We start from the raw sequence: 16,788 nt of genomic DNA, 5'->3' as shown, positions 1-16,788 counted from the left end.
TAGATTGTTTTCCTAATTACAAACCACCTTTATATATTTCACCTTATGATGCTGTAGAGAGAGCAAGCTTGAAAAGTAACACACAAGAGTAAGGGCTGAGGATGCTGGTGGGTGAAAGCCTGTTCTTTACAATCCCAAATTTAGACTGGAATGACTTTACGGTGCCTCGCCATCGGAGCTGGTACGGCTCTGGGCATGGAAATGAAGACGGCACGTATCACTAATGGCACAAACGGACATGGTTGCAGTTAGTGATGGCTGAAGTCCACGAGTGTTTCATGAATGCTGACAGATCTACGCGTACACCGGGTGAGACTGAGCCTTACAAGCATTAATGCTGCCGGGTGGTGGTGGACCTTCCAACCCGAGACCCCACCGTGCTGCTGGAGCCAACCCAGAGGGATTATTATCCCCCCCCTGCCCCGCCTCCAGGAACCTGAATTCTCCTAAAGTAGAGCTCGCGCTCGCCTGCGTTTGGTGGCTGGGACACGAACCTCCGAACGCAGAACGAGAATTTCTATTGCACAAAGACTGAACGCACAGTGTTTGAAGTGCTCGTCAGCAAAGGGGCAACTCACGTTGGGCCACTGAACGCTCCTCGATTGGTGTTTTCTTTCCCCCCACCCAAATGAAAAGCGGCTGTGAATGCTGCAATCAGGATCACTGTGCTTTAGATTATTCTCCATGAAGAGATGAGGAAATAAGGCACATAGCTTTCCAAGTATAGAAAGTTTGAATAGCAAATTTTAGGAAAGTAGCAAAACCTAAAAACTTCAACAGGAATGCAGTAATGCACAGCATTTTGATGACGTGCCTACTGAATGAACATAAAATAACTTCAAGCTAAACTAAAATCTTTCTCCCCCCCCGAAAAAAACCTGATCCGTGATCTCCATCTCTCTAGAGGGGGCAAGAAGGAAATGGAAGCCCTGATCAAGGAAAAAGAAAAGTGGGATACAGATGTGATCTTGCTTATTCCCCGCACACCCCCTTTACGAACTAGATGCTTAAGTACTCCCGTACAGCCTGTACTGGCATCCAGAGGTTAACTAGGTACTTTGGAAACACTTTTAAAGCTAGTAATAATTTACCCACATATAAATAATACATCAAAATAGCACTAAGAGTCTAATGTAAGCTAACAAAAGCCAGAGAAGTCTGATTGAAAGGCTGATTGTAGAAAAAATTCTTTTTGTCGTTACTTGGAGGGAAGATTGTACTTCAGAGCAAGTCAAGTGCCAAGTTTTATTTCTTCTCTTGAAAACACAGACACTCGCCTTCCGAGAGGAACTGCCCAACAGCGAATTTCTATCTCGTTCCTAAGAATACTTGAATTTTCAGCTTAGGGAGAGCAAGACTGAACCGCGTGCTTTAATTAGGTACTTGGCTTAATTTACCCATCAGCTGGTTTTGTGATTGTTTTAAATACGTTGCAAGTGTTTTCAGTGTTCACCTTCCCGCTGTTCATACATACAGAAAAGCGTACTTCACGTGTGCAAATATGTGTTACCTCCCTTGCAAGCCGCGTCGAGCGAAGCGTACAGACCAACCGTTACAGGGCGTTGCAGGCGAGGCTTGACCCTTCGTTTCAAATCACTTGGCTTTTGCACATCTCAGACCCTTGGAATTATTTTTATGTATTCCGAATGTGATTTTCCCCCCTCTGCGTTAGCTAAACCTGCGTTCTCTCAAACAACCCCATCTCTCAGATGGCTTATCCCCTCTTTACAGCAGGGAACTTCGTTGACAAGTGGGAAAATGGCATCCTCTACACATTAAAATACATATTGGTTTTAAGCCCTCCCCCACCTACGCCCCAAATGATTTCACAAACCGGGCTGTAGCAATTCTACTGCACCATTAGGACCAAGCACGTAAATACTACATACACAGAGGGGCTTTTCCATACCGGAATCACTTCTATATACACATTTAACAGCTCCTAAAAATGCATATTAATTACCCGCATAGACAGAAGAGGATAATGCAACGTAACGCTGCTAGTCTTGTCCACAGAGAGATTGCGCTGTTAATGAGCATTGCCATGGAATTCTACAGTAACTATGCCAAAAGCAGGTATGTCACCGTAACAGCAGGAAAATTCCTGGCACGACTTGCCATTTTCAAGGATCTTTGGATGAAGATTGTACTACATAGTACAAATATCTCTAGAATTCAAACAAAAAGTCAAAGACACGATGTCAAGCAGCCTTAGGCATCTAACTTCTGCTGTACTGTTTCATTAAGGTTAAGAATTCAGCCATTCTCTGCACTTGGTTGTTTCAAAAGATAAAGAAACTGAAATGGTATTATGAAACCAACAGTTTTAATAATAAGGAATCTACAGAATGGTGGCAAAAATCGACTAACATCACTGTGAGTAGAGCAAGCTTGAAAAATGGCAGCAATTGTCCTGTGCAGAATAGCTGCACAAGGAAAAATACAATAATCTTACTAATTTTTTAAAAGGAGGAATTTCCTTTTAATGCACTTTAGCGCCAGAACGTGTTTGTGAATGGCAGTGAAAATCAAGCCCGGGAATCAGATCAGGTTTTCTTTACATTCACAAAAGAGTTGCAGAAGCGCAGACTTGAGAGACAGCCAAGGACTCCGGGTTTGACAGGGAATGCCCAGGTTTTGGGAAAAGCAGGTGTGATGCCTCCACCAGCCCTCGGCTCTACCAGAGGATGTCGGTGAGGAGGCTCACGAATCAAAGTTCAATGAAGGACTTTCTTCGACTACGAAATGACCTTACAACTAATAATTTATATTAAATATGCCACAGGACCACTTGGCCGGGGGGAAAGAATCATCCCTGAGGAGAGAGATGGCACCACTTACCTATTTTTAAGGCTTTTTGAAAACTTAAGTGCACAGGCCTAACGCTAACCTTCTCCAAAAGGATAAATTTCACCTTCAGAGCTAAGAACTTTCTATCCTTGCATATTAATAGGGTAGGGTATAGCACATGACCTGGTCATGTAGGACAAATCAGTCCCTAGGCATAGCATAAAGGGCTTTTCTTGCTATAAAGTTCATTATTAACTATATTTTATATATGGCATAGTCAATATATCCCATAAAAGAGATGGGGAGGAAAGAACAGACTGGTGAAACAATATTTCTCCATTTTAGAGCTCATATGTGAAGGAGACAGGGAGAACTAAGTCACTGTTCAAACTAAGAAAGCTGAGCCAGAAAAGAAATTCACTTCTCGTGCTTTCCATGCCAGCGATTCTCCTTGCAATTTAAAACCATCCGGCAAGATTTTCAACTGCTGGGGGGGAAAAAAAAAAAAAGCCTTTTGTTTGTACAGAATTTTAAAATGCTATACTTTTTTTTTTAAAAAAAATAAGTTGATTGTATATGCAATGCAACGGAAGAAAATGCTGATGCTCAAACAGTGGGGCAACAGAAAGTGCAAGGGGGAAGTAGCAGGCCAATATCTGAGTGAACCAAACACTGCTTTGCAGCTGGTTTATCTGTGAGAGGTAAATTTAGGAATACGAGGCTATAAGCAGCTTGTCTAATCAGGGCCAAAACTGCCACAGACTCCCAGCAAAGACTTGATTTGGTTTTAGTGAACGTTAAATCCGGCCCCTGCCTAAGAACCAACCTCTTCTCTTTCTGTGTTCCTGATAGTCTCCAAGAAACGCTCACAGCTCAGCCAGACACAGCGGCTTGAGACAGGGAATATCCTAAGATGCGCACACTGGGTGAAGAAGAAAGAAGAGATAATTTGAGAAACTCACTTGTTAGAAAGAGACACAAATGAAGCAAAAATAGTGCCCTCCATCCGCATGTTAAGGTGTCACTGCTTTGCTTCCAGTTTGCAATGATTGCTAAGATTACTGGTCTCTCTGCAACCTCGCTGAAGGCACTGGTCTGGATTACTGCGACATTTCCGTTTAAATAAACTATTTTGGATTTAAGTGCAAAGAAGTCTCCAAAACCAATTACTTTTTTTTGTGCATTCTTATACTTTCTATATGGTTAAAATGGTTTGGGTTTTCGTTTGTTTGTTTTTCTTTTTTCTTTTTCTTTTCTGTTTCTAACCTGCCCTTTTTTGCCAGGAGCATTTTTATTTCATGTTAAGTTTTAAAAATACTTGAAATTAGTAATTTTAAGATGGAAGAGGGGACTGCAATCACTGTTAGCATTTTTCCATTATTTCGTTACATTATTTTGTCAGATTTCCCTCAATCCTATTTTATGTAAATTTATCAGCCTTGTATTTTGAGTTACCACCAGGATGATGCACTTCTCTAACTTACTATTTCTCCCATTAAAGGATTGAAAAATAGCAACTTTTAAGTAATTGGATCGGAGAGTATTGCATAGAATTCTGCCGTGTTCATGAACTCCCTTCTCTACACCACTCCCGTATGAACAAGTTACATAAAAATAATGCAAAGATCTTTGACCTAATGAGGAAGGCACGTACATTTGTTTCTTTTTAACTGTAAGATAGCTCCTTCCTGTTACAGCAAGGAGTTTAGTACTAAAGGACTCACTAATTCACAATATGGGCAGAGTGCACTGATACAGGTTCCCTTACAGAGTGCCTCTATTACAGATGAATAAATAAAATGGTCAAACTTTCTGGCATCAACAGCAATTGTAATTAAATGCATTTCTGCTAATTAGCACGTGCAATTCTGCTGTCTGAAATCTGTATCTCAAAAATGGAAGCATACTGACAACATCATATGACCCCTCTGCCAAGGGATACTCTTCCCTTGCTTTTAGCAAACATAGCGTTACACTTTTTTCCTTCCCTAACCATCCAGAGAGAAAAATCGACAGTTTTAACTGCAGTATAAAGGTATTTCTGTTAAAATAGCCTGGGCCCTTCATCCCCAGCTCTAGTAAAAGCATGGAATTGGAAACAGAAAGAGAAAATAAAAATGCTTTTAAAGAACCTCAGGAAAAAACAGACTCTGGCATTACAGAAACTACCTGTGCATTTATCCATCGGAAAAAGAAATGCCACCAGTGAGGGCTCTGTTGCCACGCTCTGCACTCTACCGAATGACTGCCCCGTGAGATGACCCCACGTCGCCGTGCCTAAGGGACGCCTTTTCCCTTCCCGCGTCACCAGCAACCCAAGGGGTAAAAAGCCACCCTACTACTCTTTGGCATTTCTTCTCCTTCAACTTTTTATCCTGTTAATTAGGTAAAAGAAGTTATTCCAATACATGTTCTCCTAAAAGCGTTACTTTCAAATGCCGCACTCGATCAGAAATACAGCAAAAGTCTTTCAGTGTCGCTGAAGTTCAGTCTCTAAACCGGGGAGGTCTCTGCCAGTATGGAAAGCCAGTAGGTAACTCATCTCCAAAAGAGAATCTCAGCAGTAGTTCAAGCTAATCCATTTTACTTTCCACTGAAACAGAAAAGCAGCTGTGACCTTGGCTAAAAAATGGGGAACAAACAGCTGGGAACATCACTTAAACTCTACGAGCTCGATCCGAGGGTGTTTGCCTGCCCGTGCCCTTAAATACGGTGGTCACTAAGGAACCCAAAGTGACTCCCGGCAGGACGGCCCGGGTCACCCCAACAGCATCTCAGCAGGCTAATCCACATTCAACGCAGATCATTAAATATGAAACAACAAAAGGGGCTAAGCCATTAATAAAGTGCCAAAAATATAGGAAATACTGACAGCATTTTATTTGATTAATTTTATAATGGATACCAATGACAACCCTTGGCAGGATGGAGTGACTTCTGACTTATGAATGCTGTCTTTATCCAGCGAAATTACATGACTCAAATGTAATCATGGAGCTTAGATTTAACAGTTAGTGTTATAAAAGAAAGAGTTCCTCTAGGGCGAGCTACAGATATGCTTTTTAAAAATCATTACAGCATTAAAAACCGGGCAGACGCTAAAGAATCCTAAAAACTAGTGGAAATCTGAAAAGCAAAACAAAAATCAACAGGAAAAGAAAAAAGATATAAGTTTCAAGGCACTTACGTATTGCTTATTAAGAAGAGAGATTGACCTTAAGTGCTGCATTCGTGTTCAACCTGTGAATACAGTTCTGCTGTCGTAGAATGCAGCAAGAGCTCTCAGTAAGCATCATGGAATGCAATCATATAGACACAGGCACAAGAACAGTTCGGGGAATATCAATTAAAAAACAATAATCATTGAACAGAAAAAAACCCTCACTATCGAGAAAGCCGAGAGTAACCACTTGACTGCATCAAGCACCTGGATCTCAAATCAGCAGACAAGGACAGTAGGAACAGACTGGCAAGTGTATTGCCTAGAATTAATAAAAAAAACCCCAACCTGAACCAAACAACAACAAAGAAAAAAAACCCAAAAGACGTAAGAAAATATCCGTGTCTTCTAGCCAGAAACTTTGCTTCTTGGCTGAAGACACATCTTGTTATGACTTGCATTAAGGTATGCGTATTTTTACCAGGATTTGCATCTATTGATGGAGCTGTGCTTTGTAAGTCAAACCAGGACGCTGTACAGATACAGAGAGGTAACACTTTGCTTCACCACGTTATTTCCCTCGCTGGCCGTTCCCGCGGACTAACTGCACTCCCGGTAAGAAGCCGTAACCGCTTCCAGCACGTGCTGTCACATACTGGTGCCTGTTATTAGAAATTGTCTCCTCAGCTCATCACAGAAAGGGGCAGTTGCTCTCTCCGTTTCTCAATTTTAGTTTCGCATCACAAGTCCCCAATTACCCAAGGAGGTATCCTGAAACAGCTAGCAGTAAAAATAGGAAATAAATCCCTGCCTTTCAGCCTCCTAGAGCCTTCTTTTCTTAATCATGAACAGGATTGATTTTAGTGTACTGATTCTTAATTTGTGAAAACTTGCGCTAAGTGCTGCTGTTGCATGTTAAGAGACTGTAAATGAAATACATAAGTTCTAAAACATCATGCAAGAAATGTGGTTTCACATCTTACAGTCAAAAATCCTACTAATGAATTAATACAAGCACACTGAGGTGTAATATTGGGAACATACCTTTAAAGTCGGAACTCCTCTCCCCATCCCTCCCTCCCCCAAAATCAGAAAAGTAATATTAATTAAACTTAAGAAGTAATGAATGCACCATTAAAGTGTCATCAAAAAGATGCTGACCTAAGACAAAAGTTCAATGATACACAATACGGTCAAAAAGTCTTCAATCAATAATATACAGTATGACAACTACATCTTGTAAATTATACCCAATACTGCCGGCAGTCTATCCCTCTAAAGAATATTTGCCCCCTTTCATCCCTTCCTAACAATCAGATAATAAAATAAAACACCTATAAATAAGCAAAAAAAAATTATATATATATATATATTTATATATATATATTCCGAAATCATCTATTGTTAGTTTTAAAGATATGGCAATAAAGGAGTCTAAATTAGCAAACTTGTAGAAGCCATAACTGATAAAACAGCTTATTGAAAAAAGGTGGCAGTAATGCACTCTATGTGTGCACAAGTACGTAAGAAAATACACAGACGTATAAAATTGCACGCACACACTCACACACACACATCCTTCCACGCACCTCTATGCTCACGCATATACATATAGACAACAGGAGGAGTTAGAGACAAGTTAGAATTTGATTTGTACTTTGATCAGCCCTAACCTGTGCATAAAATAATGGAAAAAGGCTGTATTTCTGCAGGGCAGAATGGTCTGGACTGGGACTCGAGAGCATGAATGTTTTGGTTTGCAGTTTGGGCTATTTCCATCCCGGTAAGAGCCCGTCTGGTCATTGCCATGTACTCTTTTTTTTTTTTTTCCACGCAAAAATAAGCTTCCCACAACTAAAACGTATTTAAAATCAGTGCTTGCGGTGGGAAGAGAGTCAGTAAATGGCCACCAACAGCAGGAAAAGTTCTCTATCTGAGGCAGCTCCAGTCCCCTCTTAGTGGTGCGTGACAGCAATCGTACACGTGAACTACACTATAACCGATGCCAGGAAAGCTGAATATTTTGGGTTTCGGAATACGTCTCTGAAGTAGCAGGCTGAAATGTTACTGGCCAACATTTTTTGAGCGATCTGTCTTTACTGAAAGGAAATTCTGTACACTACGAACCAAGTGAAATGATCAAGTACATGCTGTTTCTAAGTTGTCTCCTAAACCTCCTAGATATGAGGTCTGATCAGCGTGCTCTGTGGTTAGAGGTTAAAAAGCAGATTATAAAATACCTAGATTCAGATTTTTTTTTGTCCTGATTTGGCCTAAAATGGAGTGTATTAAACAAATTCTGGTCTGCAAAAGACCAGAATCAGTTAAAGCTATGAAACAATGTGCACTACGTGTCAATATTCTATTTCACTTACAAGAAAACACTAAGTCAGCTACCACAAATTAAGATATTCTCCTGATGTGACTTTTTTTTTTTGTTTTGTTAAAAAATATGTGGAGTAAATGTGTTTTTTTTTTTTAATTCAAAGTTTCAAACAACAAGATTCTTTTCTTTTCTTGAAAATATGTAGGAATCCAAACTAGTGTGTTTAGAGTCGGTTGACTGTGCAATCTCTTAGTGGCATGAAATACATAAGTTCTAAAACATCATGCAAGAAATGTGGTTTCACATCTTACAGTCAAAAATCCTACTAATGAATTAATACAAGCACACTGAGGTGTAATATTGGGAACATACCTTTAAAGTCGGAACTCCTCTCCCCATCCCTCCCTCCCCCAAAATCAGAAAAGTAATATTAATTAAACTTAAGAAGTAATGAATGCACCATTAAAGTGTCATCAAAAAGATGCTGACCTAAGACAAAAGTTCAATGATACACAATACGGTCAAAAAGTCTTCAATCAATAATATACAGTATGACAACTACATCTTGTAAATTATACCCAATACTGCCGGCAGTCTATCCCTCTAAAGAATATTTGCCCCCTTTCATCCCTTCCTAACAATCAGATAATAAAATACAGCACCTATAAATAAGCAAAAAAAAATTATATATATATATATATTTATATATATATATATTCCGAAATCATCTATTGTTAGTTTTAAAGATATGGCAATAAAGGAGTCTAAATTAGCAAACTTGTAGAAGCCATAACTGATAAAACAGCTTATTGAAAAAAGGTGGCAGTAATGCACTCTATGTGTGCACAAGTACGTAAGAAAATACACAGACGTATAAAATTGCACGCACACACTCACACACACACATCCTTCCACGCACCTCTATGCTCACGCATATACATATAGACAACAGGAGGAGTTAGAGACAAGTTAGAATTTGATTTGTACTTTGATCAGCCCTAACCTGTGCATAAAATAATGGAAAAAGGCTGTATTTCTGCAGGGCAGAATGGTCTGGACTGGGACTCGAGAGCATGAATGTTTTGGTTTGCAGTTTGGGCTATTTCCATCCCGGTAAGAGCCCGTCTGGTCATTGCCATGTACTCTTTTTTTTTTTTTTCCACGCAAAAATAAGCTTCCCACAACTAAAACGTATTTAAAATCAGTGCTTGCGGTGGGAAGAGAGTCAGTAAATGGCCACCAACAGCAGGAAAAGTTCTCTATCTGAGGCAGCTCCAGTCCCCTCTTAGTGGTGCGTGACAGCAATCGTACACGTGAACTACACTATAACCGATGCCAGGAAAGCTGAATATTTTGGGTTTCGGAATACGTCTCTGAAGTAGCAGGCTGAAATGTTACTGGCCAACATTTTTTGAGCGATCTGTCTTTACTGAAAGGAAATTCTGTACACTACGAACCAAGTGAAATGATCAAGTACATGCTGTTTCTAAGTTGTCTCCTAAACCTCCTAGATATGAGGTCTGATCAGCGTGCTCTGTGGTTAGAGGTTAAAAAGCAGATTATAAAATACCTAGATTCAGATTTTTTTTTGTCCTGATTTGGCCTAAAATGGAGTGTATTAAACAAATTCTGGTCTGCAAAAGACCAGAATCAGTTAAAGCTATGAAACAATGTGCACTACGTGTCAATATTCTATTTCACTTACAAGAAAACACTAAGTCAGCTACCACAAATTAAGATATTCTCCTGATGTGACTTTTTTTTTTTGTTTTGTTAAAAAATATGTGGAGTAAATGTGTTTTTTTTTTTTAATTCAAAGTTTCAAACAACAAGATTCTTTTCTTTTCTTGAAAATATGTAGGAATCCAAACTAGTGTGTTTAGAGTCGGTTGACTGTGCAATCTCTTAGTGGCAACTGAACAGCTACAAAAAACTTTCTTTTTTTTTTCTTTTTTTTTTGAAAAATCTCCCCTTTTTTCCTGGTTTAAGAAGATAATAGTGTATTATCGCTCTGTAGCCATTAGATGGCAGATAAAAAGCCCCCTTTTAATATGTGGGTTTGATTTTTTTTTTCTTTTTTTTCTGTTTTTCTTTTTTTAAAGCCCACACCAAAGAGGAGGGCACAAGGCAAAGCTGTATGAGTTATTCCAGAAATTGTGGAAATCACTTAGGGCAATAATAAAAACACTTCAGGGTACAAAAAAGCTTGACTACACATTTCAGTTTTCTTCCTCGAAAACACAAACATAAATTGGGCTTAACGCTCCTTTTTGTTTTCTATATGCACCTTGGCCTATGGCGTTTTTGCCCTGTGGCCCGCAGGGCGGTTAAGTGCGCAACACAATAAAACCAGTAGAGGTCCAGTTTCACTTCCCAGCTCTCCAGAGTTGGGCGAGTTTAATCTCAAAACTCCCACTCGACGGCCTCTTCTCGACTCGCGGCCTTCTCCAAGCGGTGGATGATGTTGTTCAAGTTTGCCGCTTTCTTTTTCCTCAAGGAGCTGTCTCGCGTGTTCCTGGAGCTCGCCGCCTCGGAGAAGCCGAACAAGCTCTGAAGAGAGTTGGCTTTCTGTGAGCCTGCGGCCGGCGTCGAGCTCGTACTTGGCACACTGGAGATTTTCTCTGAACTTTCTTTTGACTTGTAGGAGCTCTCCCCTGTAAGGACTGAGGTGGAGGCAGCTGAGGTAGAGGCATCCCCTTCCGTGGCAGAGTTTGGCAGTGTCTCCAGAGCTTCTCCCGGGCGCTGCGATGCCGGCGGAGAGCTCTGGCGCGGTGCTCTGAGCCTGCCCTCGTCGTCGGTGTCCTCCAGGCTCTCCGCCTGGAACGGCTCCGCTTTCTCCGAAGACCTGGCGCCTTGCAGTGCCTCTTCCCCTGCTTCGAAAGCCGACTCCGCTGGCCCTCCCTGAGACTTTGTGGTTGCATTGCTGTACTCATCCGCCTCCGGGCCACTCGGCTTTCCTTCAGGTGGGCCTTCCGCGTCCACCCCGTCGCAGCTGTCTCCCTCGGAGCTGTGAGCGGCCCTGCTGCTTCTGGCGGAAGGAGAGTCGCTCGACCCAGCCTGGCTCTGGCTCCCGGCTTGGATCTCCTCAATGAACAGCTCCCGGCGGATGCGAGACCTAGGAGACAGGGGAGAGGGATGGTGAGTCTGCCGGGGGTCGCTCGGAGCTGCCCTGCTCTACCAGACACGCCACCCACAGCGCCCTTTCACAGCACGCCATTTTGCCTTGGCTACGGGACAGCCGCACCAAGCCGGGTTGGTGGAAGCATTCACACCCTCAAACCCAAAGGACTGAAAAGGCGTTTAGAAGAACATGAAATACTGTAGAGATGCTCTTAATTTCATTTTCCCCAGCCACATGCCCTCTGCGGAGCCTGCTGCACTCGAAGGGATGCGGGCTGCAAACCCCAGACTGCCCCAGGGCTCCTCTGTGGCACGGTGGGAGGGCAGGCAGCCGCAGCGGGATCGGGAGCAGATAAACCATTTCTGGTAAACTGCCGCAGTGCTCAGTGTTGAGACCGACCCCTCTGACTTCAGGCAGGATTTTGTGTATTTACTGTAAACCTGAGGTTGATGACTGCCCCTTCTAGTAACCACAGCAGGCATTTTGGAATAAATCAAAAATATAAACATTACGCAGATAAACAATTTGTACTAAAATGATTGGTGAAAGCCAGTGACAGATCATCTTCCCTTTTCTTTTTCAAGTTTAAATTAACATTCATAATTGTATGCTCAATTTTTACAGAGCTGGATGTGGTTTAAGGGACAGAGATGAAAGGCTCTGCAGTCTCCCATTCCCACTGGAGGAGGGCAGGGAGGATGGCAGGGAGACCTGCCATCAGGAAGGTGAAACTTTACAATACGCTGGACCAGAAAGCGGATGATTTAAAAAATATGAATACATTTCTAGTAGATCCAGAAGAAAAATGGCTTGCAAATACAAGCCAATTCAGATTTCTACTAGAAATGAGCCACAATTTACCTAAAGAAAAAAAAAATCCAAGGAAAAAGTCTGGACAACCCCCTTGGTAACCTGGACACCAAGGAGAAATAAAGATGAACCAAAGTCCGTTGTTCTGAAACCACTCTGGGGAAGCGCAGCCTTTTGACAGGTTGCCAGTCTATGAGCTACTCTGACTTCTGCCTCATTTTTTATTTAAAAAATCGATTTCAGAACATGAATAGTGACAAGGCAAGCAGCGCATTTCAAGGGAATTAACACACTCCATGTGTGGTTAAAATGGCCTGGTGTGCCACCTTGTGCCTCCTGTTACTCGAAGCATGCAATAATACCCCAAACCCCGCCTTTGCCATTTAACCTGGCCCTTCCTCCCACCTCATTCTGTTTAGGAGGTCCCGATATCCTCACAAGTACAGAACAGTTTATGAAAAACTCTTAGGGTGTAGGGCAACTCTTTCTCTGCCAGCAGGAGAGGGTATGACCACTGTTCAGGTCCTAATCTGCAACCAAGAGGGAGCATCAATGACCTCTCATTAGGGACGAGACTATGGACACAGGGAGAGTTTAGCAAAACTTCGTCCTTCCAAGTGAAGATAACACTTTTGGTTCTAGGCAAAGATAACACTTTTGGTTCTATGCAAAGAGAGCTGCTAAAGGTCTTGCGAATCACAAGTGAAATGCTGCCCCAATACTGATGGCTGTACAAATTTTTCTTTTTTCCCTAAGTGTGCTACAGAAGACAGCACACAATGGAAAAAACCTGGGATAAATGCAGAACACCATCCGAATACTGCTTTTGAAGCTAATGATATTATTGACTTACTTGAAATGCAACAGAGTATTTCAGCAGTACTTGCTGACTCTACATTTTTGAAGGATTTAGGGGGTCTGTAATTTTCCCTAGGAGAATATTATTCACCTAACAGAAGACCACAGGTGCTAACATTAATTTTCTATTACCATTAATTGCACGCATCCCGCAACATTGATTATCAGGCTGTATTTATGCCTATAATCTCCCTCCGTGGACATTGATCCAGAACATGCTACTTGTGTAACATTCCCCAGGTCAGGAGAGGAAACGGGTAGGAGCTTTGTGCCTGCATGGCATTTAAAATACCTCAGCTCCAACAAGATACTGAATGATGACATACTCACTGAGTATCCAACCACAGCCCTACAGAATAGAGGTTCTACATCTGTGGAAATCCCTGGAATTCACACCCAATATATTGCTTCTGGAATCTAGTCTGGCTCCTGATTAACATAGTAATTAAATCCCTACGGTGAAGAAGAACTGGTGACAGCAGCTAGGAAATGCCAGAGAGCATTCCTCTCAGTGGAAGGTGTTGGCCTTGACATCAACACATCCGGTTGGCATTCATCAGCGTAACTCAAAATATCAGAGATCTCCTGGGGTATATGTTGAAGTTCCCCGTATAAGCCTTCACAGAACTCCAGGAACTCATCTAAACAAGCATAATGCTACAGTTCATTGAAAAACTATGCCCACAGTAAGAGCAACGGAGTTTAGGATCCAACAGCACTAGATTACAATTCAAGAAAGTTTGGTTTCATTCCTGATGCTTCCGTAGTATCACATCTACAATCTTACTGAGTTTCTGTACTGGTTTCCACATGTGAAGTGGGATAGAAATCCCCATCTCCTACTCTTTTGTACAGTTCTTAAGACAACAGACTCTCAAACTCTGAAGGGTCCTGAGTATGTGCTTCACTAATGCAAAGCCATAGACTTGGAGAAGTCTTCAGACATGCCAAAAACCTTTACACCTATTTATATTATGAAATGAATTACTACTTTGCCTGCTGAGGATTTTTTTTTTAAATTTCTTTTGCTGCAGAAAAGTTAGTGCTGACTTCCCATTTGGTGGATATAAAGGTAGCATCCACCTCTGCTGTAGCAACCACCTTTGGGAAGTGAGGCTTGGGCTGAATCCCAAAGGAAAAGCATCATTGCAACAAGATTCCCAAGAGACAGGAAGACAAACTTGTCCAAATCTGTACCCTGCCTCACCTGAAGTTACTTTAAAGAAAAATTTGTATGGTCTGAGGTGCAGAACTGCTTCTGCATGAAGACTCTTCAGTTTGGAAAAAGAAATGGCTGCCCTCAAATTATAAAAGAGATAAAGGTAAGTGTGGCCTGGAGAAGATGAAGAGGGGAAAGACTACCCACTTCCTAAAATACATGAGCTGCAGAACAGTCAGATCCTGTTCCCCAGCAGAACATGTAGCTTGTGCCTCTTCTGCAATGTCCTGCAAATGATTGGAGAGTACTTCATGCATGAAAGCTAAGAAAGTTACTGTACAGAGGAAAAGAACAGGCATGTGTTTTGATTTTTCAGTGGTGGCAACCACTCAGAGCACCCCGGGCTCCAAACAGGCTTGAAAGATCTCTTTAAAGTCCTGGAGACTCAGCAGCACATCTGGGAGCAGGTCCAGATCGCTCAGTGCCGTCAGGCTTGTGCTATCCACCAGCCTATAGCACCTTGTTTATACATTTTTTATTTTGTATACAACTGTCAGCACCTAGTCTACATTCGTGTATAGCTTGGTGTGGCTAAACACACTGATCAATCATGACTTGTCACGCTTTCTCGCAGCACGCCTGAACAGGAGTTCTCATGATAATGAGGAAGATGACACATGCCACCAGTGCTCCCGCACTCATCTGCGTAAGTGAGAACAGCACATTTTGCTGTCAGGCCGAAGGGAACATATTTTCATAGGCATTCCTCCAACTTGTGTATAATTGCCTAGAAGTGGGAATTGGAAGAGAGGCCTGCATTTGGAGAACTCTGAGCAGTGAAAGAGGCTGCATCTGTAGTGAATTCAAGTCAATGAAATTCAGTGTCAATATGATTACTCGTTGGTTATAATTTTAAAATTTTATATTGTTTACTATAAACATTATTTTAATATTGTGGGTAATATTTCTGAGCTATGTCATTAAACTGTGCTGCTTCTGCTTCTGCTTCAGCAGTTTCCCCGTTAAAAGCCAAAAAGGGCCAAAGTGGAAAACACCCTTTAAATGTTAGCAGTTTCTAAAAACAAACAAGTTTAGCAATCTGGACTAATTAGAAACATTACTGGTTCTGACTGAAGGGGCAGAATAGTATTAAATCTGCTATCTTAACTGTACCTGCTCAATATTCATTAGCACAAATTTCTTGGAGAAAAGTCTGCTGCACTAATTAAGATTCCCAATCCCAAGCACAGCTGATAATAAGTTTATTCAAATCCTTATAATTCTTATATGTCATTCCAGCATTGTTTCTTTTTATCAGTGTCTCTAGGCCAGAACCTACTTCAGCGTTTCAAATGTGGAGAAGGTTCCTTCTACTATGAGAAAGGAACTAAACAGACCAACGACATCTTACTTCATTTCAGCGGGACTCAATGATTTACTCATAACACTGAAACAAATCTGTGGCCACATTTGACTTCAGGGTTATCGGTTCTCTGTCCTTCACGACTGTGCGGAGCTTCCCAGAAATACAGCACACACCATGCCTACTTTCAGAGCTCAGTGACTCAAGATCTAAAATAAATACTCTTTTTGCTCTTATGTGGGAAAAATATGATGGAAGCAGTGCAATTCTGATGCTATCCAGCAGAGGACACTTCCAAGGCTCCCCCCACCAAATGACCCAGGCATAACACACACATCACACACCTATAGGTGTGCATATACATGTGAGTATACGTCTGCGTGAGCATGCATACGTAAGTAAGACAGACCAGTCTTGCTTACTGCAATGGGATTTATAAATATTCATTAGTGGACATCTCTGTATCAACGCCCACTCCAAAAGCAAGACTTTCCATTTAAAAGCACTACTTACATCAATATGTGAATATTGCTGTTCCTCAGGGATGACTTAAAATTAGTCTGGAGCATTAGCATTACTGTTAGTTAGAACCTCCCTGCTGTCGAAACTGTTCATTTCGTACAACCGCTCAATGCTAGCGGAAGCAGACGCAGCCTGCTGAAGCAGAGCAGCACCTTGCCAAAGCAAATAAAATAAAACCTCTATGAGTAGGGCTCCCGGGAGATCTCATACCTGTAATTGTGGAACCAGTTGATCACGGTGCTGGTTTTCAAGTTGAGCTGCGTAGCGAGTTCCTCAATGGTTTTTGGTGATGGGTATGGCTTTTGCTGGTAGGCTCGTTTCAGAGCTTCCTTCTCTTCCGGTGCCAGCACCACCCGGGGCTTCTTCAGCTGATGCTGCGGCTGCGGGCTGGCTCCCTGGCTGTAGTCTATTCCAGCGGATGAGGACTCACAAGACTGACTGTCGCTAACAGAGCTGTGTCGCCGTTTCATGTAGGCTGAAAGAGAAGCACATTGGATCAGCCCCAGCTGAATACAAATGCAAAATCAATGAATATACGAGCTGTGGAATAAATGCGAAGATGACAGGTTGTAGATGCATGGATGGGCTATTCGGAGAGAACAGAAAGGAAGGGGCATCATCAGATGAGAAAAGCAAATGTGGGGCACATGCAAGAGGCTGAAAAAGAAGAAAGAAGGGA

The 16,788-nt window shown here is 41.9% G+C and overlaps 1 protein-coding gene across 2 annotated transcripts in view; it reads right to left on the bottom strand.

Annotated features, from left to right (window-relative positions):
- CUX1 (cut like homeobox 1) overlaps positions 1-16,788 on the bottom strand; it is a 250,607-nt gene that overhangs the window by 23,798 nt on the left and 210,021 nt on the right. The window contains exons 23-24 of one of the 2 annotated variants that reach the window (XM_035900512.1): positions 16,320-16,584; positions 9,045-11,391 (exon numbers count right to left, since the gene is read on the bottom strand). The exons of the other annotated variant lie outside the window; for it this stretch is intronic. Coding sequence (XP_035756405.1) covers positions 10,680-11,391; positions 16,320-16,584 — 977 coding nt within the window. The 3' untranslated portion in view covers positions 9,045-10,679. Of the gene's footprint in view, positions 1-9,044; positions 11,392-16,319; positions 16,585-16,788 lie in introns of those variants that run through there. 2 annotated transcript variants of the gene reach the window in all.

Source organism: Egretta garzetta, unplaced genomic scaffold (genome assembly GCF_000687185.1).
Source record: "Egretta garzetta isolate BGI_Z169 unplaced genomic scaffold, ASM68718v1 scaffold108, whole genome shotgun sequence".
Classification (NCBI taxonomy): Eukaryota; Metazoa; Chordata; class Aves; order Pelecaniformes; family Ardeidae; genus Egretta; species Egretta garzetta.
The sequence above is the reverse complement of the archived record's forward strand: the minus strand, read 5'-3'. Positions and strand labels throughout refer to the sequence as shown.